This window comes from Porites lutea, chromosome 8 (genome assembly GCF_958299795.1).
Source record: "Porites lutea chromosome 8, jaPorLute2.1, whole genome shotgun sequence".
NCBI lineage: Eukaryota > Metazoa > Cnidaria > Anthozoa > Scleractinia > Poritidae > Porites > Porites lutea.
The window spans coordinates 6,836,024-6,855,914 of NC_133208.1; the positions used below are offsets into that span (position 1 = coordinate 6,836,024).

General features: G+C 38.8%; 2 protein-coding genes across 2 annotated transcripts in view; one reads left to right on the forward strand and one right to left on the reverse strand.

Annotated features, from left to right (window-relative positions):
• LOC140945850 (general vesicular transport factor p115-like) overlaps positions 1-5,414 on the reverse strand; it is a 29,353-nt gene extending 23,939 nt beyond the window's left edge. Inside the window, exons 1-6 of the mRNA XM_073394897.1 lie at positions 5,313-5,414; positions 5,146-5,232; positions 4,674-4,738; positions 2,566-2,633; positions 1,708-1,823; positions 395-459 (exon numbers count right to left, since the gene is read on the reverse strand). Of these exons, the coding sequence (XP_073250998.1) occupies positions 395-459; positions 1,708-1,823; positions 2,566-2,633; positions 4,674-4,738; positions 5,146-5,232; positions 5,313-5,390 (479 nt within the window). The 5' untranslated portion in view covers positions 5,391-5,414. The remainder of the gene's footprint in view (positions 1-394; positions 460-1,707; positions 1,824-2,565; positions 2,634-4,673; positions 4,739-5,145; positions 5,233-5,312) is intronic.
• A 10,339-nt stretch (positions 5,415-15,753) lies between these two features.
• LOC140946063 (marginal zone B- and B1-cell-specific protein-like) lies at positions 15,754-19,782 on the forward strand. Its single transcript, XM_073395131.1, has 4 exons — positions 15,754-16,090; positions 17,283-17,398; positions 18,016-18,120; positions 18,889-19,782. The coding sequence occupies exons 1-4, from the start codon at positions 15,914-15,916 to the stop codon at positions 19,031-19,033; spliced, it is 543 nt and encodes a 180-aa protein (XP_073251232.1). The 5' UTR covers positions 15,754-15,913; the 3' UTR covers positions 19,034-19,782.
• The last annotated feature ends 109 nt before the right edge of the window (positions 19,783-19,891 follow it).

Here is a 19,891-nt window from a genome sequence, read left to right on the forward strand (position 1 = left end):
TCAGGTAGGTACTTCACGTAACAGATCATTTGGAGTGTGGGTTCAGGTTATTTGTATCACGTGGTACATGTAACTTTAATTTGTCCCCCAATGTTTTTATGGGGCCCCTATTTCTCAATACAGGGGGCTCTGGGACTCCCAAAAGCAAAATACTGGTAAGAGCACTGTTATACATGTATCTGTGTGACTACCATGTGTCATGAAATTTTTCTGGGTTCTAATTTTTGGCGATTTTTGTGATTTTTCAGGATCCTCATAAATAAACTTCCACAAATATTAAGTACACCTGTACCACAAACATTTTTTATGCAAAAATTTACTCCAGGGTAATAATATCTGAATACTGGAGCTTAAAGGGATGCCCCATTTTTTTTTTCTGTGGCTTACACTGTACCTCTTGTTTGTCAGCAAAATTGTCAGGAGTTTAACAGTGGGCCATCTAACTTGGAACTCATATTCCTAAAAGAAGAAAAACTCTGTAATTTACAAAATTTAGAAAATCATACCACAAAACCTCTATTATATATTAAAGAAAAATAATGTGAATTAGATACTATTCTCCAGGTACGAGTTGCTTAAAAGGTGGATAATGCTAACCACCGGATAAATTACTATCTACCAAAATTAATAACATTAATAGTAACTTAGCCACCGGTAAACTACGATGAGTTACAAAAAATCATTACGTACAATAGACCTTTTTACCGATACGGTGGCCATATTGAATAATTAACAGTTAATGAATGAGGCTGAGTGTCTTATGAAGAATTATGGAGATCGAGGAGGGTGTTATCCGTCGAGGCCATAGGCCGAGGCGGATAACACCCTCCGAGATCTCCATAATTCTTCATATGATACAAAAGCCGAATTCAATAACTGTTTTATTATTCATTCAAAATAATTCCAAGTTTAAAAACATAGCTAAAACATGCTTACCTCTATCGATCCATCGATGTTCAGTTCATCTTCGATAGTGTACGTTCAAGTTTGTCCAGCTCCGCAAATATTCTTCAAATAGCAGATGTCGCCCTTCGAGTTGTCATCTTGCTGTTCTTGCCGTGTTTTCAGCTATTTTTTCTCCTAGTTCTTACTCTTGAAACAAGTGAAATGTCCGCCATTTTTTTAAGTTCACAACCAAAACAACTCAAACTCGTCCCCAGGTCTTCTCGGTTAACGGTGCCTTTACCTGCGAAAACGCTGCATTTTTGACGTCATTTCCTCGTTAAAGTCAAAATTCCTCCAAATTTGGTCATCAGTAACTGGTTATGGTGAATTAAAAATGTGCTTTTAGCCAATCAGAATTGGGAAAATATTTTGAATGAATAATAAGTTAGATTTAAGGAGTATTATGGCATGCCCAGGAGATATGAGCACAATCAATTTAGTATTTACTAGCACAATTCGGGGCATTTTTTCTTAAAGTTTTCTTAGAATAAGATTGTAATGGGAAAAAAGATCCTTGTGCCGTTTCCCAAGAAATACACAGTGAAAGACCATATTTCTAATACTACGGGAGTAGTACATGAACAGCGGATCGTGCTCATGCCCCCTGGGCATCCCATAATATTCCTTAAATCTAATTAATTCAAAATGGCCACCATATCAGTAAAAAAGTCAATTACATGTAAATATTTCCACTTGCTATGAATGGGAAAAAAAAGAAAGAAAAGAAAGCAAAGAAATAAAGAAAAAGAATGTCCACCACACCTCTAACAGGCCAAGTAATAGGGTGACATTATCAGTTTTCTTGATGAAGATTTCTGTGAATTGAACCCCTAACTCGGCATCTGAAGCAGTCTGTCCAGGGTCCTGGCCACCCCGATCTGAAAAGAATCAACAATATTTATTTCAATTAATAAATTTTTGCCTTTGCTGAATGCTGATATTCCAGCACAATATTACAAGCCTTCTTTAACGTGCATGTACATGTTACAGGTAAAAATAATTGTGATCATGTGATTATTGTGTAACCTACATGTACAGCTGTAGGTTGAATCTTAATTTTGTCTCCTAGGACTTGGAGACAAGGAAAATTGTAAATCAACCTAAAAAAGTTAAATCATGTAGTGCAGCCTTCTCTGAGAGGTCGATGTTCACCGTACATGTACTCTATGCCAAACTCTGTGGCAAATTATCATTTTTTTTTTCACAATTACCAAAGCACTACATGTATAAACAATAGCTAATCTTCCTTTCCACATCTTGTTACAGTCGACTCCCGGTAACTCGAACCCTCTATAACTTGAACCTCCCGCTAACTCGAACCAATTTTCATTTCCCTTCAGATCATTTTCTACAATGTATATAATTTTACCCTCAATAACTTGAACGCCTGATAACTCGAACTGTTTTCTATTTCCCTTGAAGGTTCGAATTATCAGGAGTCGACTGTACTTCGTGCAACATCTTCATTCCCCTTGTCTTTGACAGAAGTATAATAATATTGGAGCGTATATTATGAGACACATACTATAACATTTTGTTATTATTAATTATTATTATTATTAATATTATTATTATTTTGTCTAAGGCTTGTAATTATAGCATGAACACTTCTTCTCTCACCTTGTGGTTCAGCAGACAGCAGGTTACAGAGTGTCTGCAATGCCAGGCCAGTTATTTCTGTGTCATTCCTAAAATTAACATCAACTGAGATTATCAAGTGTGAAGTCCTGAGTAGCTTGGTTGAAGTGTTCATTTTTTTCGGTAAAGTTTTAGTAATTTTTATCATCATAGTTAGCTTTGGCTACTTTGTTTTCATAATACAGTTGAACCTCCATTAGGTGGCCACCTACACTGTGTTGAACGGCCACCCGTCATTAAGCCGCCAGTAATCAAAGTCCCAAAATAATTGCAGAAAGGAACGGGAATTTAAACCCCTCTTAAGCGGCCATGGCCACCTTTTGGCCATCCTGGGCGAGAGTTCTCTTATTGTTGTCAACTGAGTTAGAGCCAAACAGGAAAAACCATGAACATCAGAAATATTTCTGGAATGTTACTGTGTTGCAAGAAAAAATGCAAATTATTATCAGGCATGAGAAAACCAAACTGCGAGCAAGAACATTAATTATTTTATGGTTTTGTGGCCAGATCATGTGTCTTGATCTTTGTTGTGATTTGTCATAACACAATAAACATTCCTGGGATATTTCAAGCATTCACAGTTTCCTGGACGCACTACGGTGTATAAGCAACTATCAAGCCTTGATACACTTAGTTTAACTTTATTTTAACAATATGATGAAGGAAAACAGTCCAAGAAAGACAAACAATTTGTGGACCACGAAATGCTACTCCAAATGCATGTTTGTTCAAAAATAGAGATGTTTCTACTAAAGATTATGCTCACGTTATGCTCATTATGACAAACCTCTATTGAGCAGCCAATCTCTATTAAGCGGGCACTTGCCGGTACCCCGAGGGTGGCCACTTAATGGTGGTTCAACTTTACTCTCCTATCATAAAATCTATGAAACCTGATACAAATGAACTTTTCGGTTGCCTACTATAAGATCAAAACTTCCTCAATGGAAGAAATCACTTTATGAAATTTGCACTTTATTTCACAAGATGATCATAGACGCAAGGGGAAGCATGGCGCAACCTTGTTTACAAACTGGGCCTTTTTGCAACATTAATTTATTGCACAATTACACAAGCTTCTTTACTGATCCTTTAGATCCAGATAAGACAGAAATCACAGCTTGCTGTTAAACACATGACAGTAACTCAGAACAGCAAACCCTGGTTTTCCAGGGTGCAAGTAGCTGTAATGTAGAACATTTAATTTTGTGTTGAAGATTTCAATAGAACAGATGAATTATGCCCTTAGAGGTTATAACGAATGCAAATTTTCCTGATGGTATCTTTATTTGCATCATTGCATAAACAACACGGTTCAGCAACTCTCACAATCCTGAATAAAAAATAGACTCAAGTGCACTGCATTAGAAAACCTAGACTTTCTTTGGGCTTGTCACACATTCCTTCAATGAATTTCTGCTGAAACGAGTGGTTAAAAATGTGAGCAATCACAGAACACTTTCAGATCTGGGGAGTGCAGTTTGGACCGTGATGAAGCACTAACAAAATGTCTGTGTAGGAGGCTATAGACAACCTACTAGCCTGAGAAAACAGCTGACATTTTGTGATGCCGTTGCCGCTTTCCCCATGAAATGACGCCCGAGAAATGAGTGCAGAAATTTCACACTGATGTGACATCGCTTATTGATTATGAGTTCCTCAAAGAATAAATTCATGCTTTTGTGGCAAAACTCGGTAACAGATGTTTTTGTTGGTTTCCGTCTGCCATGTTGGTGCTTATCGGCATGGGCACCAGCATGGAGTCTCCATACAAATCTCCATTAATTTTGTGAAAACATTTCTTCTGATATCTTTTATATGAAATATTCCTCTGACCTGAATCTTGGTGAGGGTCTTTGTATATTTACCTCCTTTCACTTCCCAGGTTCTGGACTTTATCTATTGAACAGTTTTGATTTCTATTTTGATCTACATGTATTTTGAATGGTGTGACACCGAAAGCCAGTAATTCCAGAGTAAACTGCTTGAAAACCATACACTTCACAGCGGCACATACCTTCATAGCCCATATGTGACAGTATATCCACCCCCCCCCCCCAACTCCCCTTCCCCCCGTACTAACAACCCACCTGTCTGTTTGTAGCACATTTATCATCAGATCCATAGCCTGTGTTCCAACTTCCAGACGGAATTTCTGAATGCAACATAAAAAAATGCTTAGAAAATAACCCAGCAACTTACAGGATAAGAACTATACATAATTGGTGCAATTTGTGAAATATTTGAACACTTTTAACACAACAATGAACTGCATGTACAGAACTCTATTTTCTTGATTCAAAATACATGTCACTTCAACGTAATTAAATCTAATAAGGATAAAATTTAAAATCAGACTTTAATTTCCAAAAAAATACTGTAGTCAGTAGTAAAAGTCATGAACGTTGGTAATTAGGTAAGGAGAATTTGGAAATAATCAAGTTTTATCAGGTTTCAAGGCCAATGATCAATGAATTAGAACACAAAAAGATTCAATGTAGAAATTGATATTAACAGTGCATTATAAATCTTCAATTCGACATCATGGAGAGCATCACTCACCTTTGAAAGCGACTTGAGCGCACGCACAGCATCTCGTCTGTCTTCCAAAAGCGTCGAAGACGCAACACGGTCACACAGCCGCTCGACCTGAAACAACATTTATAGATAAACCGGATCAGAGATCAAGTAACATGACACAGATCAAAGACAAGTACTCCAATACGCACCGTTTCGCGACCGGAGGATTGCGTTCCAGCTTGCTGATTACCCAAAACAGACTTGAAACTCCTCGATAAGTACTCCATCTTTATTTCCCTTTCACTATTTATTCCTACGCATGCGCGCGACGTGGCAAACTCTCGTTCCCAGAGGCCGCGTTACCCTTATCCAGCGGTCTGTCCCAGGAAATATATAGGAATCATATTGGAATCATATATGAAGTACATACCGGAGATATTGGCCAGCCCGTGGATGCCCGCCCCCGTTAACTAATCCTGAGCTAATCAATAACTTTGTCGTAGAGAATGAAAAAAAATAATAATAAAAAAAAATAATAAAAAAAATTGGATGAAAGGGTGCCTATGGCTAACTCGTGGGTTAAATTCTGTTAAAAATGAAAGCTGATAATGAACTTGCAATTAATGTACAGCTGGGCTCCTGTGTACAGATATTATTCAAGTCTGTCAAAAAATGAAAATATGTTTAAACAATCCAAACTAAGAAAACAAAAGCAAAACGAAAAAAAAACGAAATTCCTTCCGACGGGTATATTTATCGCGCCACGGTATCAAAAGTGAAAACAAACATGTGAAATTAACTATCTTTAACGTTTTTCCCCATGAAATTCTGCCAGGAGACGCTGTTTGAAGCTGATAGAGCTTTATTTATGAATAGCAAAAAAGGCAGGGTTCTGCCAGGTAAAAGTTGTACTAAACCTCATTTCGTCGCGTTTGAAATGGCCGACAAAGCAAAACCATCGCGAAGTCTCTTGCTGATGGCGTTGTGCTGCATTAATTTTTTACATGAGAATCAAATCACGATTCAGTAACAATAAACATTTCTGTGAGACTGGCACTCTTGTAGTGGGGCCGTAACAAAAGTTACAAAATCGTGAGACTCACAGCAGAATTGTGAGCTTGGACCCGCTTGGGAAGTCGAAGTGCAATTGCTGATCTCTTCAGTATGTTTATCGCCTGGTCGTGTAAAAAAAACTTCAAAAGTTCATAAACTTCTGTATCAAAGTTGGCCATAGTGCTAATTTGTAACATTCAAACTCCACATGAAGGCAACTAATCACCCTATAGATTCTACAAAATCAATGCACGCTCAGCGCTTTATTTGGTTACGATCGATCCACGCGACGATTGTCGTTTTGATATCGGACACTTTCGTGCGAGCCGAATAATTACGAAGTACGTCTACATCTGAGTGACACATTCGCATATCGCTGTGCCCCACATTAATCCAGCATTGAAATGTTTACGAAGAAAACCTTTTCAGTATCAAGTAATAATAAGAAATGTTGAGCTTGAGTTCTGCACGTTAAAACTTCATTTAGTTTGCACGCGATTGCAAGACGTTTTCATATTCCCACTAGGCAACCAGACAGTTTTGAAAAAATACGTTTGAATTGCGTGATGGTAGCACTGTAGTTCTTGGATTCATTGGCTTTATATTGGTGCTAAAATTGTCGAGACAATGTCACTGTCGCTTCAAGTCAAACTCGGAATGTATAATGTATTTCTTTCATTCTTTCGTCAGACTACTGCCATGAGAGAAGTGAGCCTGCCCAATTTGTTCATATTACGTGAATTAAGTGTAGCGGCTTAAGGAACGAGTTAAAAGTGCAGCTGAAAGCGTTCGTGATGATGGTACGTTTTGAATGATTTAAGAAAAGTAAGAAAAAAAATCATTTAAAAGCTCTTTATTCCCTTGAGATAACTAATTATGAGTTTACTTGGGCACGTAAATTTCAAGTTGTGTTTCAACTGTTGCCAACATATCACAGTCTGCGACAGGTCTTTTCCAAAAGACAGGATACGACCTTAATAACTAAATAGAAGCTACTTTCGATGTAAACTCAAGACGATAAGCATAACAAGGTACGTCCCTTTTTTATTATTATTTTTCATGTCAAAAAATGCCGAAGGCATGAAAATTGGTGTTGTACGAAAAAAGGATAAAGGTCTTTACTTCATTATTCGGTAACGCGGATCGTAATTTTACTCTTGAGGCCGGACGGCCGGGGTTTGCTCATTTACGCTCCCTCAGTGCTCTACGTAAACCTACACGGATAGGAAAGGCGTCAAACAAGTCGTCGAACACGGAGAACCTTCCGCACAGAACTGACCGCGCTCTAGCATCTTACTGAAAATATTTTTAAAGAAAGTTATCAGAAACGCTGCTGATTATATTATATTTAAAAGACCTTAAAATTTTAAGCATGTTTTTCAGATGTTTGCTCTGCCTTGTAAAGGTAGTGAAAATCTAATAAATGGTTAGAATGGTTTAATCTTTTCTTTTCGTTTTCAACAGAATAATTTATCTGCTAAATAATTGCTTGCTAAGAATACCTCAACAAGCTGATAATGGTACCTGAATAACAATATGCTTAATATTAAAAACTGAAGCTTGCTTCCTGCTTAAGTCTCTCCGGCTTTGGTAATTTGAATGGCTCAAAACCAGTTTGCCTGTTTTATTTTTATCTTTCCAGAAATTTATTACTTGAAAAGAATTTACTGAAGGATGAGATCCGTATTGTCATTCACCGTTCGGATTATCTCCGTCGCTTGTTTTCTAGCAGAATCGACAGTTATAAAGGGTACGAGAGTTTGGCTCGAGGTTTCACACTTGCAAGCTGACGTTTTTATTCATCATACTTACTAGAATTACATGTATTTATGTCTTTTTTTATTTATATTTGCACTTCGGTTTTGTCGCAGCCCCTCTTCAGACACTTTACAAAGTACCACGGGCGACGGAAACTGGAAAAATCGTTCGTTGAACGAGCATACGTTATATCAAGAACTTCCATATATCCTCAACTATCTTCCTATTTAATCCCGGGACAAAGAAAATATTTCGTTAAACCGGGCTTTCTTTAAGCATTAGATCGATTATATATAGGGGATTTACTGTTAAATACAGTGGCAGAAAGGGGGCCCCTCAAAGGGTAACAAAAAATGGGTTTTAACAAGAGGTATTGGATTATGAGCTCCTGGAGAGTCCCCAAATAAAAGTATGAGCTCCTGTAATCGGCTCCTGGTTGTACTCGCCCAACACTGTGTCACTGGAGAATCGAAATACCCGAAAACATGGACAAAAAACATACAACTCAACAACTCCGCCGCTATCTTTGGTTTCAATAAGTATAGGCGGGAAATTTGCTTCAACCAATCAGTAGTACTACCCACTACTTTTCGCTCGTTTCTCAGACGTCATTTTCACGAGGAAAACAGTGGTGAGGTCACGAGTGTCGGCTGTTTTCTCAGGTTAAGAGCGCCCTGGGATGACTAAAAATGAGATGGTGGGCCATCCCTTGCTTATCTGCCACTGCGCCTCTAATCACTTTAAATGCTTCATGTTTATCATTTAGAGAGGAGTAAGAAACTGCCTCGTATTGTGGGAGGCGAAGAAGCTAGTCCTAACTGTTGGCGATGGCAAGTATCAATTCAAGCGAAAAAGCCGGTTCGCTTTGACAGGAGGAGACATATCTGTGGTGGTACCCTGATTAACAAAGAATGGGTGTTAAGCGCCGCACACTGTTTCATTAGCGAAGAAGCCTTGAACAAAACTAAAAAATATAACGCAACAGTCATCGCTGTCCTAGGTAAGACGACATTCTCTGTCTTCCATGCATAACTTCGTCCAGGGCATTTCTGCTCTGCCAACTTTACAAGGAAAGTGCTAAACAGACCCGTCTTACAATTCTTTGATTCACCTCTGATTTACTTCGTTTGTTGTAAACATGAGCTAACGTGGGTGTTTATAAACTATCTAATGACTTAGTTAGTCAACTTAAAAACTTGTTGGTTTACATGCATCTGTTATCTTTGTCCAAAAATACATCTCGTCCGTTCAAGAAGAACGAAAAACATGGCTGCCATGGGCTCCTGTCCTAGATAATTTTTAGGAAAACTCGCTAAGTTTGGTGGTCATAGGTTTAACGGTTTCGAAGGTAAGTTGACATCTTTTTAGCGAGCCAGATGGACCACAAAAGCAACCCCGGGTCCGAGCTAGACTGTTCTCAGTCCTCTATTTTTTCGCAAGATCGTTGAGATATAGCTCGTCTTACCGTTCATGGCAGGCCACCTTGGTTTTCAATTCCAGAGGAGGAGCGTGCGAAGGAGAAAAGGCGAAAAAGCTGTTTTTTTTTCTCTTCCCCTCGCCTCGCGCCTCACGGTTCGAACGAACAGCCGCGTACAGCCGCGTTTCCGCCCTCTCATAGCTATAAAGCGCCTGTTATACAGGCTACGAGAAACGCTGTTGTGGCTTACTGATATTTAAAAAATAGTGCATTTACAGCAGTTAACAGGAATTCAAAGTTCATCTTCCCGGGTGTGAAAGGGTACCATTTCGGTGAATAAACGAAAGGGTGCCTTTTCTATTAAAAATTGTATGTACGGGACCGGTCATTTTTTATCGCCAGGCGAAGGGGGGGGGGGGGGGGGGGGGAGGATGTAGGGCTAAACAAGGTGAAATTTGGCCGATCCCCCCTTTGAATGCTACTTCACTGAAGCGATCCCCCCTAATAACTTTCGTTGACTTTCGCGATTCCCCCCCCTCCCCTCCCATATCTTCATTTTCCAAGCAAATTTGATTGGTTCCCCTTCTGAGTCCTTCCAAACCCTTTTGGGTTCTCAGTTACGACTGATCCCCGCTTTTGTTCTCCTAAAAATCAAGTGATCCCTAAAATCCTCCACTGCCCGACCCTCCCCCCCCCCCCCCCCCAGGCGATAGCCTGGTAATGACCGGTCCCTAAACAGGAGCCCTTCACCTGATATAATTAAAAGGGAAAGGGGTTGGACCTTGGGGTAGAGCCTCTAGCCTGAGTAGCAAGCGTTTCCTCGCGAGGTTCGTCTTTTTTTTTGCTTCCGCTCTAACTTTCGCGCAATAACTCCATTGGAAACGCTTGCTACGCAGGCTATGGAGCCTCCCGCAATAAAACTTTTTTTAGCACTACCCCCTCGCGGGCATGAATGCAGTAAAAACATATCTTATCACGAGGCAGAAAACTTAAAGACAAATAAAACATTCCATTTTTTTAATTCTTATCTACTTGTCTTTATACAGGGGCTCACGATTGGATGAATAGCGGTCAAAAATTTGAAATCACTAATTATTCCCATCCTTTGTACAATGATTCGCTGTCTATCAACGATATTTCATTGTTGAAGTTGCGGCCACGGCTCAAGAATTTTACCAGGAAAATCAGAAACATCTCTCTTTCCTCCCAAGATTCGCGTGTGGGCCTTGGAACTGAATGCTGGATTACAGGTAAACATGTGGCGCAGATTTCTTAACTAACTGTAGAGTAACAAAATATATAAAGAGCCATAATAGGACTATTATGGCTCTTGATAAAATATCATATCAAGTCCACAGCAAAAAATCAATTAAAATGAGTGGTGCCGGATCTCCCAGTTGTAGACCTGGATCAGTACATTAAACTTGTAGAAAAATCTGTCTCACCTGTCCTTTTCGACTTTTCTCTAAGAAGGCCAAACAAATTACATTTTTACCGCACTAATGAACAAAGAAAAATCATTGACCACTTAATTATCCTGCAAGTCCAAAAATCTTGTCTACTTAATTCGATGCAGCAAATGTAAATGCACATACATCGGAGAGACCAAACGCCAACTAAGTTCAACTAAATGAACGATTTGGAGAACACCGCCGATCCATCTTGAACCACTAACAACTCAGCGATCCCACTCCAATCCGCCTTACATTTTAATCATCAAGCTGGACAACGACGTCATTCGAATCCCACTTGAACTCCTACGCAGCAACCGTGACGCAGTGAGAAAGGCTTGAGAAGCTCATTTACAGTGCGACTACACGAACCGAGGCCACCCAAACAAATTCTTGAGACAAATTTTGAAATTAGCCAATCACAAGTCGACATGAAAGTAAGAAATGCGAAAACTATTACAGACACAAGATTCCCCTAAAACCGTAACCCTTTGTACATAATAACAGAAACTGTTCGGTTTTATAATTACATTCGCAGTTCTCCCGGGCAAGTACCACGAGAAATACAACCTTAGATAAAAGATTTCCCAGCCTGAATTTCAGACATCTTCGAGAGTCAAAGGGATGCCCGAAATTCAGACTTAAAGATTTCCCTGGGTAGCTTTTCACCGTTTTCCGTTATTAATCGATAAAATGACTTGATCGTTAACGATTTTTATCGATTTCATTTTTTATCCATTAGCTACTCCGGGAAGTAACTACACACGGAACTAAGGTTATTTTGAAAGAACGGCAGATCTATAAATCGTGAAAAAGTGGGAAAAATATAAAAACCCGGCCAATATCGGTCATCCGAAGAAGACTTTAAAGCGGGTTTTAAAGAAAAGATAGGTTTTTTTAAACCTTTTTTTTAAAAAGTGATAATAAATTGTTTGATCCTTCGACTCCCGATTGCAACTCAATGGTCAACAAATTCACTCTTTTCATGAAATCAGTTTTCATTTTTGGATGAACAGAAGAACAGAATGTATCTTCCGATAAAAATGGATGGAATCGGTAAAATCTAGATAAATCGATAAATGAAACGAGTGTGTCATCGATTTCTACCGATTGATCGTTACAATCGATGTCAATCAAATCAGATTTACCGATTTTCATCGATTTATCGATTGATAAATCGATACCGATTTTTATCGATTGACTACTCCGGCAATAAATAGACGTGACGAGGCTATATGGTACCACCTAGTCTCCTATACCACAATAACAGTCCATTGTTTTTGTTGTCACATTTTCAAATTCTTATTTGTAACGAACTTTTTCTTTTAGCCCCTCAAGAAGGTTTGTTTTCAAACCGAAATATTGGGCAATTTGTTTCAATATATATTATATTTTTTGCTTTATGGTTTTGTTTACTTCTTCATCGCCATGTCGTGAATGTGTCGTAAGGATCAGTTTGCCGTTTCATATTTGTGTGGAGTAACAACCCGGTTCTACCTGTATCGAATATTAGAAGAAAATTTCACAACGAGAAAAAAACGTTCAACGGTCTGATCTTTTCCCGACATTATAAATTGATGATTTGCATGAAGGAGAAAAAGTGGTCCCGGGGATAGGGGGATTCTCCTGGTAATCCTTGGTGGGGGTGTGCCGTCTGCTTCTCCAAACCCTAACCAAAAAATTCTTAAAATGCATTTCGTATTTGCATATTTCTATTTCTTCATTTGAAATTGATCATGAAACAATAAATACGTTCATACACTCCTATAGTTCCCTCGGAAACCATACCCGATGCCAGACCAAAATTAAAGTGGGCAAAGCTAGCCTATCCGTTTTCAGACCAACAAGGCCAAAATGCCTACCCTTTGGGGCGGCTCATACCAATATGGCTTATATAAAGGAGAGCGGATCAGTGGTAAGAACGCTGAACTTGCAGGATGTCCTGCTCTCAGAGTGTTTTTTTGCTTATTTATACTTAGTTAGGCGTTTTTTGTAGGCTGGGGACGTTCCGATCAACCTGGGAGTGAATATTTAACAATTCCACCACGCCTAAAACAACTTCGTGTGGACGTAATGAATCAGACCCAGTGTGCGGAACGAATTGCAAGACTGGATCTTAAACCCGACATAGGGATTACCGTGCAAGAGTTCTTCCCTACTTATGAGAATAAAGTCATGTGCGTGATAAGCAAAAATGCCAGTGCTTGTTTCGGGGACAGCGGTGGTCCCTTAGTCTGCAAAGAAAATGGTCACTGGATGCTTCGTGGTCTTGCTAGCTTCATCCTTTCGAAGACGACTTGCCCAAGGGGACTTCCTAATATTTATACCCGCTTAAGCAATTACGTGGACTGGATCAATTCATTCATGAAGGTAGGCATTTGAACTATTCACCAGGCCAGGAGCCCATAACTAGGAGCGTTCAACTCTTATACTAGGCACGGCGTTTTTACAGACGGGTTTATTTTTAGATGCATTTTACATCACTTTTTACCGCGAAAACGAAAGCTCCGCTCAGTTCTTGAGCGCATTATAAATTCAAGAAGTGACAATGGAAAACCAAACGTCATTAAAAGGTCAAAAATGCCATTTTTAGGAGCTTTAGTTTTGATGACTAGTTTGTGGGACCTTCATTTATCCTTCGCACGCGTTTTGAGACACGTTTGGTGACGGATTCTAGATATGACGTCATAAATGGGCAAGCCGTTTTGAGTGAAAATGCATGTTTTTCATCTCGTTTTAATGATAAAAGCAAATATTGTGGATAAAATGAAGCCAAGTACTTATTTATGATTTATTTCACACGTAATGACCAATTTCTACAGTTGGTAAAATCCAAGATGGCGACCACGTTTGGTGACGTCACAGGCTTCCAGTAGCGCCCCCACCCAGGAAATTTTTACCTCATCTTGCGGTGAAGATCAAAGGCTTTTTAATGAAGTTAAAATGTTTCGAAATATTTCAATATGTCACAAACTCAAGGGAGGGTTTTCATCAACCCCTCCCCCCCGGTGTACAACGGTGGGGGTATGACTGCGTGTACATCCGAGGGTTAAAAGAATCTCGACTAGCCGGATGCAAACCAGTTGGCTATCCACAGCTAGCGTTTAGGGCAGGTATTGAGCTGGAAGGGGGGGGGGGGGGGGTGGAGGGGCCTTTGGACTGCAACAGCCTATTTTAAAGTTCAGGTTGAGAACGAGGCTGTAGTTGACCGTGTTTTGATACAAACCCTCTCACATCTCTACCCTCTGCCACGCTGACGACAACTAACGAGTCGGTACCGTACAAACGACTTATTGACGAACTCAAACTAAAAACATTAAAAACATCATGTGCAATAAACTGACTAAAAAAACAGCAAAACAACAACAATTTGGTTAGTTAGCAATTAATAAGGCGACAAATATCAGGTTTACCCAAAGACAGATTATTTCGCACCACTCGCGTGTGTAGAGACTTTACAGCCAACGGCACCAGGGCTTATTGAGTTACATGTGACCAATACTGGCATTGCCATTAAGCTGACCAATCAGGTCAATAACTCCTCCCAGATGTCTAGACTTTATTACCATCAACCGACAATGTAATTGATGCTATTCGAAGCAATTATTATATGTACTTTATTTTGCCCCGGGTTTTGGCGATCACGAACTGAAGCAGACCGGGATTATTGTTTTATGTATTGACAGTTTTTCCTAATAATTTATTAGAGGTTTGCAATTATAAATAATGCTCAGTTTTCATTTTTTTCTCGCCTATCTTACAGAGTCAAAGCAACGGAGTAAATTCTGGTTAACATGGTTAAAGGGGTTTCTGTACAAGCTCTTCCAGTCATTATATGCAGCAAAAGAAACTGACCGACAGATTCTCAACGGATCGATTTATTATATAAATATAATAAAGGAAAAAATAATGATTATGGTCGAAAAGCGTGCCTGGAGTTTATTTCACTTGGCTTTTTTTCCTTCTGGGTTGTTGCACTTATCACTTTTATTTTTATAAATGTACAATCTTTCTTGGTCCCAAGAAAAACAGTCCATCAACCCGATTTCTCGACAGAGAAGTCTAAGAGCTCTCATAAGCTGAATTATTATTCAAAGTATTGTTTCAAATGATAATAGCCCTTTCTAGGGGATCTTTTTCTAGACAACGACAACATTAACAACGTTAGCATGATGCTATCACTAATACATCTGAGCGTGTAACAATTCTTTCAACTTATTTTGCAACTACTACTGCAACAACAACTACAACAACAACAACCGTGCAACAATTTAATTACAACAAAAGGGACTTTCGATATTATATTCAAAGTCCCAATCTGACACTCGCAAATTGATTCAGTTTGCGTTAATTATCATAGCAAAGCCTGCGTTGCTGGCAGAATTGTTTTTCATCGCGTGAGAGTTAGCGCCCGTCCAACCCATTCTCCTCACACCCTTAATAACAATTCCGCCGGCTAGTAAAATAGCTAAGCCTGGGGAGGGCAAAATCAAACACAAAATCGTAGGGCATTTATTAGACAAGCGTCTAAAATTGTAAATGAATGGAACAGTCGACGTCTAGAAATTTTTAGCTGTAAGTCATAGAAAATTCTTGGCAATATTTGCTTCACCGAACAGATATTTTATAGAAAACAGTCGTCGGATGCTTGTGAATAAGGACTGTAAGCGACACGACATTGAAAGACGGTAACTAAATTCATAAATTACTTATTTCTCGTCTTTTTTAAAAGACGAGAAATAATATTAATGCTACACATTAATGTGTTCTTGTCGCTTTGATTTAGAAATCAAAATCGGCCGCGATCTGATCATCCTCGGAGACCCAGGGGCAGATAGTAGGGGCGAGGGAAAGTCTAAACGCCCCTCGACCCCTCTATCTGCCCCTGGATCACTGTGAAGTCTTCTAGCCTCACAGCTTGGGTTACCTGTGGCGTGCGGCCACTCAAATGACCAGCGGCTTATCGCTGAAGAATTGTTTTTTCCGTGGCAAAATACGATTTGCTGTTTTGCAGTTGTTGTGTCAACCACACTTTTATTTATGGTTTGATAAACTTTGACACGTTTTATAATATTAGTTCACTTCCGAATACGTGTCTTTCTACTACTGTAAAGAGAAATTAGCGATTGCGATGGGTCTCGTGCTGTATTCAATCCTGGCTCTATGGTGCGCGGAAGTCCATGGCTTTCAAGATGGCGAGCCAATGCGCTTCGAGACTCCAAAAATGAATGAAGAAGAGCAACATTCGCCTCACACTCCAAAATCCTTTGAGATAACATGTGATGCTTGCACTGCTATTGCATATCAGGTAGTTTTTACCTTTGGTAAATGCTTGTCCAATATAATATCTTAAAAGAGCTGGAACACGTATTTAAAGCTAAAAAAAATGTTTACAATCGAAAATGGTTTGTGTAATTTTACGCTTAGATCACAGATTGCCGATACCAATTTATGTGTTTAACCGCAGCTGATACCATAATCGATACCAGCTAATTTTTCACGGCGAATACGGGTTTTTATCATTGCATGCCCATAAGCTTTTTGATAACTATAAGACTTTAAACTTGCAAAGCTTTAGCCATATCTAGTTTCTTTAACTAAATACGTTTTCTTGTCATTCTGTTGTGATCAATTTTTCAGTCAGAATTAAGACGAATTTGCATGTCAGCAGCAGTGAAGAAGATTGACTGTGAATTGACCACTCCAGAAAATACCAGAACATACCATAATGCTCTTTGTTTGTCGCCCCAGCATTTTGCACAAACATTGTTTCCAGTTTCTCTTGGGGCCATTTTAACTCCCAAGAGAAACTGAAGACAATGCTTATGCAAATTTTTTGGGTGACAAACAAAGAGCATTATGGTATGTTATGGTATTTCTGGAGTAGTCAATTGTTAACTGCTAGTGCGACTACTGTAATGGGGGACACTTAGAAAAAGTTGACCAATCAGATTGCAGGAAAATAACGATACATTACAAGAAAGTTGGTTCTTTGAATATTTTTAATACCCATAATCCACACTGGAAGTCCTTCCACTGGGAGATGTGGGACATGTCATGATTTTTCCCACTTCTCACTACTTTTCGCAGCTCTAGGTTCAGAATCTCAAGAGTTTTGCAGTTGGTAATTCTGAGATGGAACAAAACTTTGTTTAGCATTTGTGACGAGAAATATTTAAGTAAGCTCTAGGTCCTTGGTACCCTGGGTGCCAGAGACTTTTCTAGCGCAGTCTCCGGTTTCTGTCAAGTCTTTATAGTGAGTCTTAAACTCTTCGGTACGGCCCAAGAGGTGTCGGCCTTTGGCCAACACCGGAAATTTCCGCCGCACATGAGAAAAACCTCTGGTACCCAGGGTAGGTCCTTGGTTCCAGGTGTGACTTATTTATGAACTGGACCTTTTTAGTTTTATCAGAAAAATTTGTTCTATCTGTATTCAATTCCAAATTGTCAACTTTGCTAAGCTATCTCTGCATCTATGTTTTGATTTTGTCACTTTGTAGATGGAAAACGCACTGAAAAAGGCAGAGGAAAAGAAACCCTCCCTGAAGGGAAAACCTTTACCAGAATCAGAGCTCATTGATTTGTTTGAAACTGTTTGTGATAAATCTTGGGATGAGTAAGTACTCTGTTTGATCCTTATTATTGTGTTTTTCTTTTACTTAAAATTGTACTCTCTTTAAGCAGAAGCTAGTCTCCATTGCAGCTGTTTTTGTCATGTGGTGCAACATCCCCCAAAGTAATTGTGTGACATCCCAGTCGGAAGCAGAAGCAGAAGAACCAAACCAATCACAAAGCTTGCGGACATGCATTGTGATTGGTTTATCCTTTGGCTTCTGCTTCCGACTCCGACAATCTGGTTTTCCCAAGATCATAAGCGTAATCTAAGTGACGGAGTTGGAAGCGGAGTCGGAAGAAATGGAAATGTTTTGATTCTCCTGACTCCAATTCCGTTGTGCTTATGACCCCGCTTATGACTCTGATTTTTGATTTTCACTAGGTTATAAGTGCTCTCATGACTCTGCTTATGACTCCAACTCCGACGCCGTTGCTAGTGAAAACCAGCCTTAAGAGGCAGCAAGTTTGAGGTTCAGTTTTTGTTCTGCCAGGGCTTGAACAGAGGCCTCTTGCAATTCAAATGAGCTAACCAGACCTTAAGTTATGTGAAGGCAAATAAGTACGCATTAATAAATATTTTTCTAATTTTTTTCCTTGCTTGGCATTTTAATTTTCCAGCTATGGTATAAAGACCGTCAAGGGAGTGAACCGATTGTCTGGTCCAGGCCTTGAAGCTAAAGATGTCCCTGGCATGATGCAAGGAGGAGGAAAATGGCCAGGAAGGTAGGTTGTGTGAACGTAAATATAAGTGGTGTGTGATAAAAATCCTAACTGGCCTCTGATCAACTGCTGACTTCTGCTTCTAAGTTCTTTTGTATTTGCTTGTAAACCAAAAAAGAGAATTTGGCACACTTACATCAAGAGTCATGGAGCACTTTATTGTACATTTATTTGTAAAGGCTTTTATTGTGGGCCTGAGCAATTAAAGAAGAACAACAGGAATGAGGTTGGTGGAAGAAGTGACAGTTGTGGCAGCAAAATTCAAGTCGTTCCAAAAAACTAATACAATCTTTATTTTTTTAAACCAAAGGCAAAACTTAGGTATCATCATCGCCATTTTTGTCATCATCAGCATCATCATCATCATTATTATCTTGGCTATAATGCAATTAAGGCCTTGTGAAATTGAGACCTTGCTAGTCAGTGGTTGTTCCTTAACTCTTCAAGCTTGGCAATTAATATCCACATAAAACTTTTCCTGACTGTTCTGCATTCATTTCCTTGAAGAATAAGTTGAGAGAATTTGATAAAAGATCAAAGCATTTGGGGCAACCTTTGTACACTTCAGAGCGTGCGGATCTTGCTTTGTGTTTATTTTCACTTGCCTTCTGGTGTATCAGCACATAAAAGCGCACAAGTGAAGTGAGATTTAAAGGTTTGGTGACTGTCTGCTTGACTCCAGAGCTTATTTCCTATTATTATAATTATTATTTTATCGTTATATTTTAAGAAAATTGGTATTCGTGTATTAAACATTACCTTTTTTTATAGACTGGCGACAAAATGTGGGAATTTAGTTGGAGATATTGGAGAAGATGAACTTTATGCAGAATACAGAAAAGGGAAGAATCTCTTCAACTTTTTATGTAAAGATTATACCAAGGACTGTGTGCAAAAGGAAAAAGAGGAATTATAATGAAGACTGTTCAGGCATCAATTTGTTCAGTTGCAAGCTAAACTAAAACAAATATTCATTAGGAAATTGGTAGAGATTTCTGATTTTTAAAGAGAAGTGCTTAATAATGCAATTTTTTATCCAACACAGATTTTCAACTTTGAGGTGGACTGTTGTAAAGTTTTGGCGAATTTTTAAGATGTTGTTATATACAGTTGTATATTGTGCCAAAATATTGTTCTACTTGGATGTAATCTATGTTTTACTCACCCAAGTGTTAAGTTTAAGGGCAAATCTTAATCTACACACAGCAAGACTAAGGAGAATTAGTTAACAGAAATAATATATATTTCTGCTACTTTAATGTAGTGACCCAGGAAAAATATCTATCTGGAATTTTTGTTGTTGTTTTGTGTAATTGTGTTGTTTTTGTTTTTTGTTTTGTTTGTTTTTTTTTTCCTTTTGAAACCTGAGGAAATTCCAGTCTTGATTCAGACTTGTTCTGGTCCTTTAAAACCCGGCTCCCCCCCTTGCAATTCGAGTGACCTGCCAGGTCACTCTAATTGTAGGTTTTCTTATTATATGTTCTGGGACCACACAATGGTACATTCAGCTACAGGTGAGAAAGTGAAACAAATATATATTTTTTTGCACCATGCAGTAGGTTTTTCTTTGTTTCTAATTTTTTTTAGAAACAAAGAGATTTTGATGCCCTGATATTGTAAATCAGTTTTTGCTTCCTTAAAAAATAAAAAATAAAATAAATAAAATGATCTTGCAGTTTTATTGTGAGCTTGTATATGTTGTGTCACTGGTTTGTTTGGTGATGTTGATGTTGTTAAAAGGTCATTCCTCTGTTTTGCACAGCATGGCTCCACT